The sequence below is a fragment of the Heterodontus francisci genome, chromosome 31 (assembly GCF_036365525.1).
Source record: "Heterodontus francisci isolate sHetFra1 chromosome 31, sHetFra1.hap1, whole genome shotgun sequence".
In the NCBI taxonomy this organism is placed as follows: domain Eukaryota; kingdom Metazoa; phylum Chordata; class Chondrichthyes; order Heterodontiformes; family Heterodontidae; genus Heterodontus; species Heterodontus francisci.
In genome coordinates, this window is record NC_090401.1 from 12,089,393 (window position 1) to 12,104,479 (window position 15,087).

Below are 15,087 nucleotides of genomic sequence, written 5' to 3' on the forward strand. Positions count from 1 at the left end.
GGGTATCTTCAGTTTCAGTCGAGCGAACTGTACCACAACTCCTGTTTGGCCTCCAGCTGCTGAATTGAAATGAGACTGAGGCCTTTTCACCATCAGAATGCACAGCTGACTGAAAGTCAAAATTGACTCCAGTGAGCTTAACGACAGCTAATGTCCAGTCCAGCTTCTCCGGACTCAGTGACTTCCAGCCCAGCACGATTGGGTTTGTCTCGGTGGTCAGAACACTGTGTAAATATGGGACTGGCATGGCTGAAACATGCTATCTTCATGTTACCTGAGTCAGGCCCTGCTGGTCAGTGATTTTTATCATGTACCAGTTCTCCTTCAATTTCTTCTTTTTCAGCAGCAGTGTAGTGAGAAAGGTGAAGTCATGTGGCAGGCCATGAGGGAACACCAGTCTGAAATATTAGAAAAACAAGGATTTAATTGAATGACCAATGGCCCACCAAGTCCCGTTCCCCCACCACCCCTGTGTTTACTGACCAACATTGGCTCCCAGTCCAACAACTCCTTGATTTTAAAACTCTTATCTTTGTGTTACCATCTCTCCATGGCCTCACAGCTCCTCATCTTTGTAACCTCCTCCAGCCCCACAACCCATTAAGATTTCTGCACTTCTCCAATTCTGGCCTCTTGTCCACCCCCACTTCCCTCACCCCAACATTGGCTGCCATGCCTTCAGCTGCCGAGGCCCTAAACACTGGAATTCCCTCCCTGAGTGTCTCTGCCTCTCGATGTCGCTCTCCTCATTTAAGATGCTACTTACAGCCTCCCTCGTTGACCAAGCATTTGGTCACCTGTCCTGCTATCTCCTGATGTGGCTCAGCCAATTTTACTCTCCTGTGAAATGCTTTGGGACAGTTCATTACTTTAAAGGCACTATATACATGTAGATTTCTGTCCAATAGCAGCTCACACCTGCAACCTACTGGCCACAGTGCTGAATACTCGTCAGCACAAGTTATGGTGAATGCTCCCTGGAATTTATTCTGGATCAGGGGTAGATTCACAATAGAAATGAAAGCTGAGGCAGTAAACTCTCAATCAACTTCCAGCAAATAACCAGTTGCCTCATTCTCCAATTCCATTAGCAAGATTCCTCGCACTCCAATTCATTGTGGTAAAAATGGCGGATAACTTTCGATTTCTGGGTAGAAACTGGATCTCCTTGTGCCTGTTTTATAGGCCACGAGACTGTTCCAATGAGGTTCAGTTTTTGGGGAGCAATGTCACGGGCCCCAGGCGTGGCTGAAAAATGTCTGACCTGATATTAGGTCGAGCCGTTTTTCAGCCATCTCAGCATATGCTAATGAGGGGCCTAACAATTGTTGTCGGACCCCTCAGGGAAAATGCTCTGATGCTTCGAGCCTGCTCTACTCAGCTTTTCCAGATGTTGATGAGGTAAGCAATTTCTTTTCAAGCTTGACATGGAGCAGGAGTGTGTTCCCAAGGGCCATTGCTGGCATGAGCTCTCCCCCACCTCCAGGTCTCCTCTGCCCATTGAGGCACGCAGTTTGATATTTATCTTTATCAGCTAGCTGCCCGTACAGGCTCAGCAGGTGTCACAGCTCGCACAAATGTTAATAACTTGCGAGCTACAGACATGCCACCCATTCCAGGCCCTTAGTGTCACAGAATTATAGACTTTTACAAGACAGGAGACCACTTGGTCCATCATGCCTGTGCTGGCTCTCTGAGCTGCACATTTACTCCTTACATTACAACAGTGACTACACTTCAAAAGTACTTTATTGTATGTAAACCAGTATGGGACAGCCTGAGCTTATAGAAAATGCGATATAAATGCAGGTCTTTCCTTCTTATTTACCTATCTCTTACCCCCCAATACCTTTAATTTTTAAAATTATCTTAATACTTATCCTCTTCCCTTTTAAAGGCTGTGATGGACTCTGCTTCTATCATCCTAAAACTTCCAAATCGCAGCCTTTGTTCTTTTTGTGATGTTAAATTTTTGTTAAATTTAAAGGAACAGTTTTTAGGCAGTCTTGTCCCAGGTTTATCCTGAAGCAATGCTGCTTCGCTTGTTGCTATGGTCTCCCTGGTTACAGGATATATGTCAACTTTGTGATTGGTTCAGTTTGTACTTTATCAACAGTTCTGTCCCAGTAACACTTCGCCAGCACATTAAAAACGGAGTATTTCCAACCTTTAAATGGGGGTGGGATCAGTTTGCGTGAGCCCCAAAGCCAGTGCAGCACTGGAGAATCTGGGGGTGTGGAGGCTCAGCCGATCTTAACGCAGGGCCTCATGAACGTACCAGTTCCCAAAGTGCTGCCCGGACCCAGCCATTCCACTAACTGCTGGAAGCCTCGGACAACTTGAAGGTCGGTGAAAGTGAAATGGCGCTGGGTGGAGACAGATCAACCTAAAGCCTCGGTCTGACCTCCCCTCCCCTCCCCTGCACCCTGCTCACTGGGCCAGGTGAGGGAGGCAGGGGTTCAAATCCCGGCCCAGTGTGTGCATTAAAAACTCAGACCAATTCCCACATTTGAGATCTTTCTTTATTTTACCTACTGGATGATAAAAGAGTCCCAGATTTCCTCTGAACCCCATCAGGAATCTGGTGGAACTATCAGAAAATGGCAGGGACAAGCTGTGCCAGCAGCCAGTGCTGGGCTTTCTCAGGTGGTCTTCTGAGAGGCTGATCCTGTGCCGGAATTTCTTAGGCCAATGATGACAGATGGAAGCCCTAGTGCCTAGTGATGGGGGGGTGGGGGGGGGGGCGTTGTGGGGACTCCCTACGCTGCACTTCCTGCTTCCCCAGCTCAGCTGCAATCTGCTTTATTATTCCAAGTGAGGTGAGATCTGCCAATCTCCGGGTGGGCGTAGGTGGCCCCACCAGCTCAGTGGCTGGACCCAAAACAAAGTTTAAAAACTGCATCGGTCCCTTGAATAGACAGCCATGGGGGCTCAATTGGGTCTTAGGGACTGCTGATTAACCTTCCTCCTCAACCGCCCGCCAATGGGCAGGAAACCCCTCCCACCCCCCAGGCACCAAATCTGTTGGCAGGACGGGGCCGGTGGGTCTTGAGAATGCCCTGGTAGTTGCACAGGCTCACCCTGGGCTGACTGCTGGTCAGTGCTGCTGCCCTGAGCGCAGACTGGATTGGGCCTGACGATATTGAGCTCTGCGGGTACGGAGTATTGGGAAGTGGCCGCAGCACAAACTCAATACATCGACAGCAATGCTGAGTCAGCGCACGAGTCCCTTCACAGCTCCTCTGTGCCCGTGAACCTCCAAACATGGAGTTTTAAATGTTGCTGGCAGCATAACCGTAAATTTAGAGACAAGCCATTCAAGGGTGATGTCAGGAACAATTCTTCACTGATAGGTTAGTGAAATTCGAGAAGTCTCTCCCCCACAAAGCTGCTAAGGCTGGGGATCAACTGAAAATTTCACAATGTGATTTTTGTTAAGGTTTTAAAGGTTAAGGAAACAAGGTGGGAAAATGGAGTTAACATACAGATCAGAATGTTGGCAAAGGCTTGAGATGCTGAATTGCTTCGTCCTGATCTTATCAAAGTTCTTTGCAGGAACTTCTGACATTGCAGACACATCTGAGTAGTTGAACAGATAAACAAAGCTGCAACAGATGAAAGGCTAACTCGACATATCAAATGCTCAGATGTTGACAGGATGTTTATTACTTTGACATTTTGTATTTTCAAATGTGCCAGCATCTGGGTGGAGTTGGTTCGATAATCCAATGTAGAATTGATCGGGCTGTTGATCTGACCCAGAAAAGAAGTCTGTGAAAAATGAATACCTCATCTGCATACCAGATTCCTGAGGTAATATCTGTGATCTGCAAACTATCCAAACAAGGCTGTTATTTAAATCTACAATAACAGGTCCTCGGGCATGTAATCAACAGAAGCGGTAAATCTCCACATCCTGTCAGACCATGAATATTTCAAAATGCACATACAATCATACAGTAGAAGGAGGCCATTCAACGCATCAGGATTGTGCAAACAGCTGTGGATCTGTGCCCCAATGAGAGTCAGCACCTTCGGGAACTTTCCCCCAGTGAGAGTCAGCACCTTCAGGAACTGTACCCCAGTGAGAGTCAGCACCTTCGGGAACTGTATCCCAGTGAGAGTCAGTACCTTCAGGAACTGTATCCCAGTGAGAGTCAGCACCTTCAGGAACTTTCCCCCAGTGAGAGTCAGCACCTTCAGGAACTGTACCCCAGTGAGAGTCAGCACCTTCAGGAACTGTACCCCAGTGGGAGTCAGCACCTTCAGGATCTGTATCCCAGTGAGAGTCAGCACCTTCGGGAACTGTATCCCAGTGAGAGTCAGCACCTTCAGGAACTGTACCCCAGTGAGAGTCAGCACCTTCAGGAACTTTCCCCCAGTGAGAGTCAGCACCTGCAGGAACTGTACCCCAGTGAGAGTCAGCACCTTCAGGAACTGTACCCCAGTGAGAGTCAGCACCTTCGGGAACTGTATCCCAGTGAGAGTCAGTACCTTCAGGAACTGTATCCCAGTGAGAGTCAGCACCTTCAGGAACTTTCCCCAGTGAGAGTCAGCACCTTCAGGAACTGTACCCCAGTGAGAGTCAGCACCTTCGGGAACTGTATCCCAGTGAGAGTCAGTACCTTCAGGAACTGTATCCCAGTGAGAGTCAGCACCTTCAGGAACTTTCCCCCAGTGAGAGTCAGCACCTTCAGGAACTGTACCCCAGTGAGAGTCAGCACCTTCAGGAACTGTACCCCAGTGGGAGTCAGCACCTTCAGGATCTATATCCCAGTGAGAGTCAGCACCTTCGGGAACTGTATCCCAGTGAGAGTCAGCACCTTCAGGAACTGTACCCCAGTGAGAGTCAGCACCTGCAGGAACTGTACCCCAGTGAGAGTCAGCACCTGCAGGAATTTTACCCCAGTGAGAGTCAGCACCTTCAGGAACTGTACCCCAGTGAGAGTCAGCACCTTCAGGAACTGTTCCCCAGTGAAAGTCTGCACCTTCAGGACTGTACCCCAGTGAGAGTCAGCACCTTCAGGAACTGTTCCCCAGTGAAAGTCTGCACCTTCAGGACTGTACCCCAGTGAGAGTCAGCACCTTCAGGATCTGTACCCCAGTGAAAGTCTGCACCTTCAGAGCTGTACCCCAGTGAGAGTCAGCACCTTCAGGAACTGTTCCCCAGTGAAAGTCTGCACCTTCAGGAACTGTTCCCCAGTGAAAGTCTGCACCTTCAGAGCTGTACCCCAGTGAGAGTCAGCACTTTCAGAAACTTTACCCCAGTGAGAGGCAGCACCTTCAGGAACTTTACCCCAGTGAGAGTCAGCACCTTCAGGAACTTTACCCCAGTCAGAGTCAGCACCTTCAGGAACTTTACCCCAGTCAGAGTCAGCACCTTAAGGAACTGTACCCCAGTGAGAGTCAGCACCTTCAGGAACTGTACCCCAGTGAGATCAGCACCTTCAGGAACTTTACCCCAGTGAGAGTCAGCACCTTCAGGAACTGTACCCCAGTGAGAGTCAGCACCTTCATGAACTGTACCCCAGTGAGAGTCAGCACTTTCAGAAACTTTACCCCAGTGAGAGTCAGCACCTTCAGGAACTTTACCCCAGTGAGAGTCAGCACCTTCATGAACTGTACCCCGGTGAGAGTCAGCACTTTCAGAAACTTTACCCCAGTGAGAGTCAGCACCTTCAGGAACTTTACCCCAGTGAGAGCCAGCACCTTCAGGAATTTTACCCCAGTGAGAGTCAGCACCTTCAGGAACTGTACCCCAGTGAGAGTCAGCACCTTCAGGATCTGTACCCCAGTGAGAGTCAGCACCTTCAGGATCTGTACCCCAGTGAGAGTCAGCACCTTCAGGAACTGTACCCCAGTGAGAGTCAGCACCTTCAGGATCTGTACCCCAGTGGGAGTCAGCACCTTCAGGAACTTTCCCCCAGTGAGAGTCAGCACCTTCAGGAACTGTACCCCAGTGGGAGTCAGCACCTTCAGGAATTTTACCCCAGTGAGAGTCAGCACCTTCAGGATCTGTACCCCAGTGGGAGTCAGCACCTTCAGGAACTTTCCCCCAGTGAGAGTCAGCACCTTCAGGAACTGTACCCCAGTGAGAGTCAGCACTTTCAGAAACTTTACCCCAGTGAGAGTCAGCACCTTCAGGAACTTTACCCCAGTGAGAGTCAGCACCTTCATGAACTGTACCCCGGTGAGAGTCAGCACTTTCAGAAACTTTACCCCAGTGAGAGTCAGCACCTTCAGGAACTTTACCCCAGTGAGAGTCAGCACCTTCAGGAACTGTACCCCAGTGAGAGCCAGCACCTTCAGGAACTGTACCCCAGTGAGAGTCAGCACCTTCAGGAACTGTACCCCAGTGAGAGTCAGCACCTTCAGGATCTGTACCCCAGTGAGAGTCAGCACCTTCAGGAACTGTACCCCAGTGAGAGTCAGCACCTTAAGGATCTGTACCCCAGTGGGAGTCAGCACCTTCAGGAACTTTCCCCCAGAGAGTCAGCTCCTTCAGGAACTGTACCCCAGTGGGAGTCAGCACCTTCAGGAATTTTACCCCAGTGAGAGTCAGCACCTTCAGGATCTGTACCCCAGTGAGAGTCAGCACCTTCAGGAACTGTACCCCAGTGAGAGTGAGCACCTTCAGGATCTGTACCCCAGTGGGAGTCAGCACCTTCAGGAACTTTCCCCCAGTGAGAGTCAGCACCTTCAGGATCTGTACCCCAGTGAGAGTCAGCACCTTCAGGAACTGTACCCCAGTGAGAGTCAGCACCTTCAGGATCTGTACCCCAGTGGGAGTCAGCACCTTCAGGAACTTTCCCCCAGTGAGAGTCAGCACCTTCAGGAACTGTACCCCAGTGGGAGTCAGCACCTTCAGGAATTTTACCCCAGTGAGAGTCAGCACCTTCAGGATCTGTACCCCAGTGGGAGTCAGCACCTTCAGGAACTTTCCCCCAGTGAGAGTCAGCACCTTCAGGAACTGTACCCCAGTGAGAGTCAGCACCTTCAGGAACTTTACAGCAGTGAGAGTCAGCACCTTCAGGAATTTTACCCCAGTGAGAGTCAGCACCATCAGGAACTGTACCCCTGTTACAGTTCCTGAAGGTGCTGACTCTCACTGGTAGCTTTACAATAAGTGTTGGAGATATTATAAATTATGATCCCTTTTCTAATTACCAAACAGTTAACAGCACTAATTTCTGTGTGTTGTAAATCTTTCACTGTGTCACTGCTGCTCATTGTGCAACACATTTGCCCAACCACAAAAACAATTTTGTAGCACGTCTAATGTCGTAAAATGTCTATGGTGCTTTGCATCAGTGTAATCACACAAAATTTGACATGGAACCACAAGGAGACATTCGGACAGATGTCCAAAGGCTTGGTCAAAGAGGGAGGTTTTAAACAACCTCTTATCGGAGAGAGGTGGAAATCCCAGAGCTTAGGGCCCGGACAGCTGAAGCACGGCAACCAATACTGGAGCACAGGAAATAACAGTGTCAGCAGATCCATACACAATGTCCCTTTGCAGGGATCATAACTTTTCACTGCAGCACACAGTGACATGATGAATGAATCGTTCTGTAATACTGCCAATTATCCAGTAGTGGCTTTTATGAGTCAGGATTGCGCATTCTGTGGGTTGCTGCCCAAGAATGGGGGAGTTCTGGGAGGAGATATATTTCTTCCAGAGTTATAAACCAAAGAGCAGAGGGAAACCCACCAGCTATTTAAAGACGAGAGTAGATGTCAGGATTGGGCAGAGGGATTGTTTATATGAGTTGCCTTGGGCGGTTGTGCCTGTTATGAAACCCAGCATCATTCCTGGGTACTGATCGCTCATAAGCTCTGGGCTAAGAATTGAAAGAATGAAAAGAAAGAACTTGGATTTAAATAGAGGATTTCAGACCCTCAGAATTCCCTCATGCTTTACAGCCAATGAAGTACTTTTAAAGTGTACTCACTGTTGTAATGTTGGAAACACAGCAGCCAATTTGCAGACAGCAGGATCCCACAAACGACAATGTGATAATGACCAGATAATCACTTTTTCATGATATCTGGACAAATTAGCGATAAATATTGGGCAGGATATTGGGAAGAACTCCTCTGCTCTTCCTGAAATTGTGCAGCACAGTCAGCCTGATTCTCCTACACACAGAGGATTGGGAATCAGCCCGCAATCTCATTTGGACCTCCAGCTCTGGTTAAACATAATTCGATAATGTAATGGAGTGAGCAGTCTGCCCGCCCTGTGTTAATATACAACCATCCCGGAAAGAATTCTAAGTTCACCCAGATGGCAGAATATTCTTTTGTAAATGGTTGGTATGTACTATGTTGGAGTTTCTGACTGGGAATTCTTTATGATATTTGAAGCTTTAATTTCTGAAGGCTGCATAACAATCCAGGCGAGTTGGCAACCCTCGTGTAGTTGATTGGGACTGACACAACTCCGTGAAAGAACTAAAAGCACTGTGGAGTTCAAAGGGCACCAGCCCCTTGCCTAAGTTGGCAGGAACAGACTCTTCTGTTGCAAGAGCTCAGAGTTTCAGAATCAAAATCTCCAGTTAAAGGTCGCCAGTTACGAAGACATTGTGGGCCCAGATGTTATCCTGTCATAGCAAATACATCTGCATTGTGCCGTTTTTGGGGGAACAGGGTGATACCCCTTCCCTAATCTCCTTCAGAATTGACACAAGGGGCTGGATTTTACCAAGCCCTCGATGTCGGGCTCCATGGCAGGGGAGGGGGGGGGCCTGAAAATGGGTCCGAATTAGGCCCACCACGGACCTCGACGACGGCACGGCCCGGCCTGATCCTCCCGGCAGTGGCGAGGCTCCGTGATGCCCCCCACCCCCCCGCCACTGGACAACGGGACCTCAATTACAATATTCAAATGAATAAAGGAATACATTTACATCGACTTCCCTGCAATCTTGAGCGCCTGCCGTGATCTTTGGCATGGCGGTCGGCAATCCCGCGCCTTCAATTCCCTGTCCGGGGAAAGGTGGTGCCACACTGGTGGGGAGGGGGGAGGAGGTAATATTTTCAGTGCGGGGGAGTGGGGGGAGACAGGGTTAAATAAACATGATGGGTGTAGGGGATGGTGGGAAGGGGTGAACTTTAAACTTTGTGCAGCCTGGGAGGATGGGGGGGAAGGTCACATTTAAAAGTTAAGTGTTTGGGACCAGGGGAAAGGGAAAATAATTATTGTAATGGTGGGGGGTGGGGGGGGGGAAGGGGCGTTAGGAATTTATATATTTAATTTTGGTGGGTATGTCTTTAAAAAATTTTATTGGGCCGTAGGGCTGGTTGCCCTTTAAAAATGGCGCCAGTGCCTGTGCGCAGACAGCTGACACCATTGCTGGGGACGGACAGCCCCCCCCCTCCTCCACGTGATTTAAATAGCCGTGGGCCACTGCGGCTATTTAAATGAGCTGCTGTGCTGGAGATCGCGGTGGCTCTTTGGCCTGCAGCCCGCACATGCAGCCCAAGGTGTGGCGATCTGGTGGATCCATGTCCTGGCATCTTTCCAGGACCAGAAATTTCAGAGCTGGAATGTCAACAAGTTATTGGAGATGTGAAATAAGAACCAAATTCAGTTCATTGTTCACCATAGAATCATAGAATAATGCAGCACAGTAGGAGACCATTCTACCCATCATGCCAGTGCCAGCTCTTTCAAAGAGCTATCTAATTAATCCCACAGCCCTGCTCTTTTCCCACAGTCCTACAAATATTTCCTTTTCAAGTATTTATTCAAGTGCCCATTCACAACAACTTTTGCATAAAAAAAGTGCCCACTCATCTCCCTTCTGTTTTCTTTTGCCAATTAACATGCACCAGTGTCCTCTAGTAATGTCCCTCCTGTCACTTGGTTTCTCCTTATTCACTCCATCAAAACTTCTCCTAATTTTAATCACCACTATTAAATCTCCATTTATCCTCTCTGCTCCAAAGAGAACAACCCAACTTCTCCAGTGTCCCCACATAACTAAAACCCCTCACCCCTGGACCCATTCTAGTAAATCACCTCTGCACCCTCTCTGAGACCTTGACATCTTCCGAAACTGTGGTGCCAGAATTGAACATAATACTCCAGCTGAGATTGAACCAGTGATTTATAAAGATTTAGCAAAACTTCCTTGATTTTGAACTCTATCCTCTATTTATAAAGCCCAGGATCCCATATACTTTTTAACAGCCTTCTCAGCTTGTCCTGCCACCTTCTAAGATTTGTGTACAAACAACCCCAGGTGTCTTTACTCCTATTTACCCTTTAAAATGGTATTAATTGTAGAAACTAAAAGGTATCATTTCTGTCCTCCATGGCTAAGGAGCACTCAGTTGTGATCAGAACCCACCATCTTACCATCTGCAGACATTAGAAGACACTACATTCAGTGCATATTCTCAGCCTAGCATCACCCATTGCTTCTTCCTATTCAGCTGATGCCATGTCCACCTCTAAGTTTTACCCAGCATAATCACGATTTTAAGTTTGTAGCAGCCTTTCATGTACGATGGCACCAAAGTTTTTATGGAAGTCTAGGCACTCTGGACATTACAGCTTCCCATCATCCAATTAGGACGCCACTTTAAAGAAGTCAAGGAATTTACTGAGTCAAGATCTCTTCCTTTTGGAACAATGCTAGTTGCCAATAACCCAATTATTTTCATTCACTTGGCCGTGTTAAACTCTTTAATCAACAGCCGATGCCTGGCTCAGTGCTGAGATAGACCAGTTGTTAACAATGCATTGTCTATCGAGGGACATGGGTCTCAACAATCATAGCCTCCACTCTATACACCATCTCCCCCTGGTCCTATCACTTCTCTCACTCCCAGACCCCAACCCCTCCAAAATGGCAGACCACCATCCCAATCCACGCAAAAACTGAGACTCCCCTCCTCAATCCTCCTAGACTCTCTCATCATCCTCCCCACTATCCCCCATCTCAAATCCCATGACACTTGTACCAAACATTCCTAGACCCTGCCATATCCATACTGATCCTGAATCCCCTGCCACAACATTCCGGTACAGTTCCCTAAGCACAGCAGTCCTTGCACTGTGTCTAATAATGCCAGATTCTCTGAGACCCCTCCCTAATACACAAACACTTAACTTGCCTCTCTCAGTACTCCAAGTCTCCAATACTCAACTTCCACCAATACAAGCACACCCCATCCCCACCACATCCAGCTCACGGCACCCCATAACATTCCCAATTGCTTCCCTGTCTTTGGAGGCCACAACATAATATTTTCAAACATTAGCACCCCGTTCTCCATTACACTGCTCCCAAATTCCAACACTGCCTCCCACTATTCCCAGATCAAGGGACATCCATTGCAATAGTGCCAACTCCCCCATTACTACCATGCAGGTCCTACCTGTGGCTTAGTCTCAGTAGTGGCACTCTCACATCTGGGTAAGAAGATTGTGGGATTGAGACCCACTCTAGAGACTTGAGCACAAAAATTTAGGATGGCACTCCAGTGCAATACTGAGGGAGTGCTACACTGTTGGAAGTGCCAACTTTCAGATGAGACGTTAAACCATCTGCCCGCTCAGGTGGATACACAAGATCCCATGACACAATTCTGAAGAGCAGAGGAGTTATTCCCGATGTCCTGGTCAATAAGTATCCCGCAATCAATATCACTAAAGTAAATGATCTGCTCATTATCACATTGCTGTTTGTGGGGAGCTATAGAAATGCAAACTCTTTCTTCTTTCTTTACCTATCTGCTATTGGGAAGATCATCCCAACCAACCTGCTATGAGTACTGGCAAATGGTGAGACTTGAATTTATTCACGAACACTTGACATCACTACAGCTTCAAAATCTTGTACCAAGAATTGCTCTGTTGAGTAACCCAAGGGAAAGGCCAAAGGCAGTAATGCAGGATGCCATCAAGCTTGAGAAGAATGGGAGTGACAATGAGGCAAATGGCACTGGTTAGGTGACACCAAGATTGGGTTTTATGAAGCTGCCAATTGAATGAGGAAGGGAAGAGTGGGAGAAGGTGAAGAGTTCCACAGCTTTGAAGTCTCAGGACAGAATGAGCTGGAGAAGAAAATGGTGTGGCGAATTCTGATTTTAACAGAAGGGCAGAAGGAATCCCAGGACAGCATGTTGAAGAACAAGAGCAGTCCTGAGGAGCACTGATCATATTGTACGAATAAAAGTGAGAGAGGGAGAGAGAGAGAGAGAGAGAGAGACAAGAACGGTTACGGCTTGAGGATAAATTCAACAGTCCCGCTATCCCAAAAGGGAGCTATGCTTAAAGGGAATGACAGATGGAGATGGGAATACTCTGACCTAGTCTTCAACCAGCTTGGCATATGGCATCATCAAATTTACAAATTAATTTCAACCCTGTGAGTTTATAGGGAAGAGAAGTTGAACAGAAGACTGAGGGGTTCGACATTGTTATGGACAGGACCTCAGGAATGTGGCTCCCACTGTTTACCTCCCAACTGACCGTAATCGTGCTTAGTTTAAAATGATGAGCCAGCCCCTGAGTGTTTTTTAGGGTCAAATAAACAGACAAATGACAGGTTTTCTTGTAAGTTTAAAATAGAAGATTAACTATTTATTGAACAATATTCATTCCTTGAAATATTTGCAACACCATTCATGCACGCATTCACCCGCACAGGCACTCTCAAGAGAAGATAGATAGAAGGTAAAGGGTAAGAGTTCAAGGTGTGGTAGGTGCTCATGGTGTGAATTTTCGAAGTGGGAGAGTCTCTTTTTAAAGCTGCAGGCCGGGGTTGTTTGTAGTCTTGAACTTGTTGAGATGTAGATTTCTGGTGGTTAAGATTTCAGATTGGAGGTGGCGGCTACTTTCATTTCTCTGCTGCATCAAGTTGAAGTGTATAATTAGCAGCAGGGATTCCACTTGTTTTAGGCTAGATCTTTCTGCAGCCCTTGGATTGCCTTCTCCGTGATGTTACTGTGATCTTTCTCTCTCTCTTTCTCTCTCTCTCAGCCTTGCTGGATTCAAGATGGCTTTTTGTTTTTCTGTGTAGTTTAGTTTAGTTTAGTTTGGAGATACAGCACTGGAACAGGCCCTTCGGCCCACCGGGTCTGTGCCGACCATCAACCACCCATTTATACTAATCCTACCACATCCCCACCTGTCCCTATATTTCCCTACCACCTACCTATACTAGGGGCAATTTATAATGGCCAATTTACCTACCAACCTGCAAGTCTTTTGGCTTGTGGCTGAGGAGAGACCAGCCTGACCTTGATGTCTGAAGTTCTGTACTGGTCAGACCCCACCTTTGTTCCTCAAAATGATTAACTTTTAAGGTGAACTTAGTGTTAGTTCTATCCATGTGACTTTATGCTTCAGTTCTTGCTGGGCTGCACAATGGCCTTTTGATGGCTCCATTTTGAGGATATGAGGGCTGTTCACACTCCATTGTAGTGAAGGTTAGTTGGAGATACAAAGTCTGGAGAAGACCTTTGTCTTAGTTTGTTTGAGTAAAGCTCACATCCATGTGTGATTATTTGTCTTATTTTCACACAGTGTTGATTGGTTTTCAGTCTTAGTAGACATTGGATGCGTATTACAGGGCGGGAGGTGGTATGAACATGTGTCTTGGCCTCCACTTTGTTGACAACTAATGTCCCAATCTTTTGAAATTTGTTTTTAGTTTTATAACTTTTCAGTTTGTATTTTCAGCGCTACACTCCTCGTGAGCATGACAACGTCTAAACTCCATCATCATTATAAATCGAGAAACGCCCGACAGTCTGACATCACCGGGCTGGGGTCATTCCATCGAGAGAAATCTAGTTCAGTGACCTGCAGAAGGAGGCTTGGCCAGGCTTTCGAAAGTTGTCGGAGCTCAGACCACTGCAGTCTACCTTCCTATTGAATCGCAAAATTTTACAGTACAGAAAGAGGTCATTCGGCCCATCGCACCTGTGCTGGCCCTTCAAAAAAGCTATCCAATTATCCCCACTCGCCTGTTTTTTCTTACAGCCCTGCAATCTTTTCCTTTGCAAGTATATATCATTTCCCTTTTGAAAATTACTATTGACTATGTCTATGTTCTCCTGAAGACTTTTCGATCCTCCTCACTGTTAACTACATTTCCATGTTTTGCTTCATCTGCAAATTTTGAAAATTTGCCTCCTATACCAAAGCCCACATCATTAATATAAATCAGAAAGGGCAATGGTCCCAATATCGACGCCTGGAGGCCATCACTGCGTACGTTCCTCCAGTCTGAAAAGCAACCCTTTACCATTACTCTCTGTTTCTGTCCTGTAGCCAATTTTACAGCCATTTTATCACTGACCCTTTTGTTATTGGCCCATTTAGGATCAAAATATGAGAAAAATCCTCATCAGCAGCAAAATATGAAATATTAGGTCATTGCTGTCCAAAACTTTTCAGAATCTAAGAACCAGAAATCAAACTGAGCTCATCTGGAGTTTGTTATTGTAAAATGAGCTGAGGGATTAACTGCTCTTGAGAACTGGCATCAGTGGTGCAAGAACTGGAATATTCTGCCTCCAACTACCATTACACAACTACAAAGGAAGCCCAACCTCACCACAACCTACTCAAATCACTTAGATACAGAGTAAAGCTCCCTCTAAATTGTCCCATCAAACACTCCCAGGACAGGTACAGCACGGAGTTGGCTGCTCTCTGATTGGGCAACGAGGTGCAGCTGACAGTGCTGCAGTCAGTTGCTGGAGGTGCTGCTGGAGAGGGAGAGCTGAGGTGAGAGCTGCAACACTTCCAACAACTTTTGCTGCAGAGGAGGAAAAGACTTTGGAATAAGGCTGTATTTGGAGGTGGGTGGTCGAGCACCAGATCTTTATTTGATTTGGACTGTTGTGGGAGGTGGAAGAGGCCGGAACAACAAGGGGCGGGGGATGTACTATTCTACAGGGGGCTGTGCAACTGCATTTAATATACAAGAAAGCTCCCTCCCCACCCTAATTGCCCAGGCTGGGTCAGCTGAAGCTGCCTGGCTAAAGAGACAGAAGGATATAGTTAGGGCCTGGACAGCTTTCAGCTGACCCAGGTGAAGACCCCTCCCACAACCAGAAGAC

The 15,087-nt window shown here is 47.3% G+C and overlaps 1 protein-coding gene across 8 annotated transcripts in view; it reads right to left on the reverse strand.

Moving 5' to 3' along the window:
* Positions 1-15,087, reverse strand: part of col16a1 (collagen, type XVI, alpha 1) — a 628,911-nt gene that overhangs the window by 495,078 nt on the left and 118,746 nt on the right. For all 8 annotated transcript variants that reach the window (XM_068011105.1, XM_068011107.1, XM_068011111.1 and 5 more), the window contains one exon: positions 275-398. In XM_068011105.1, coding sequence (XP_067867206.1) covers positions 275-398 — 124 coding nt within the window. The remainder of the gene's footprint in view (positions 1-274; positions 399-15,087) is intronic.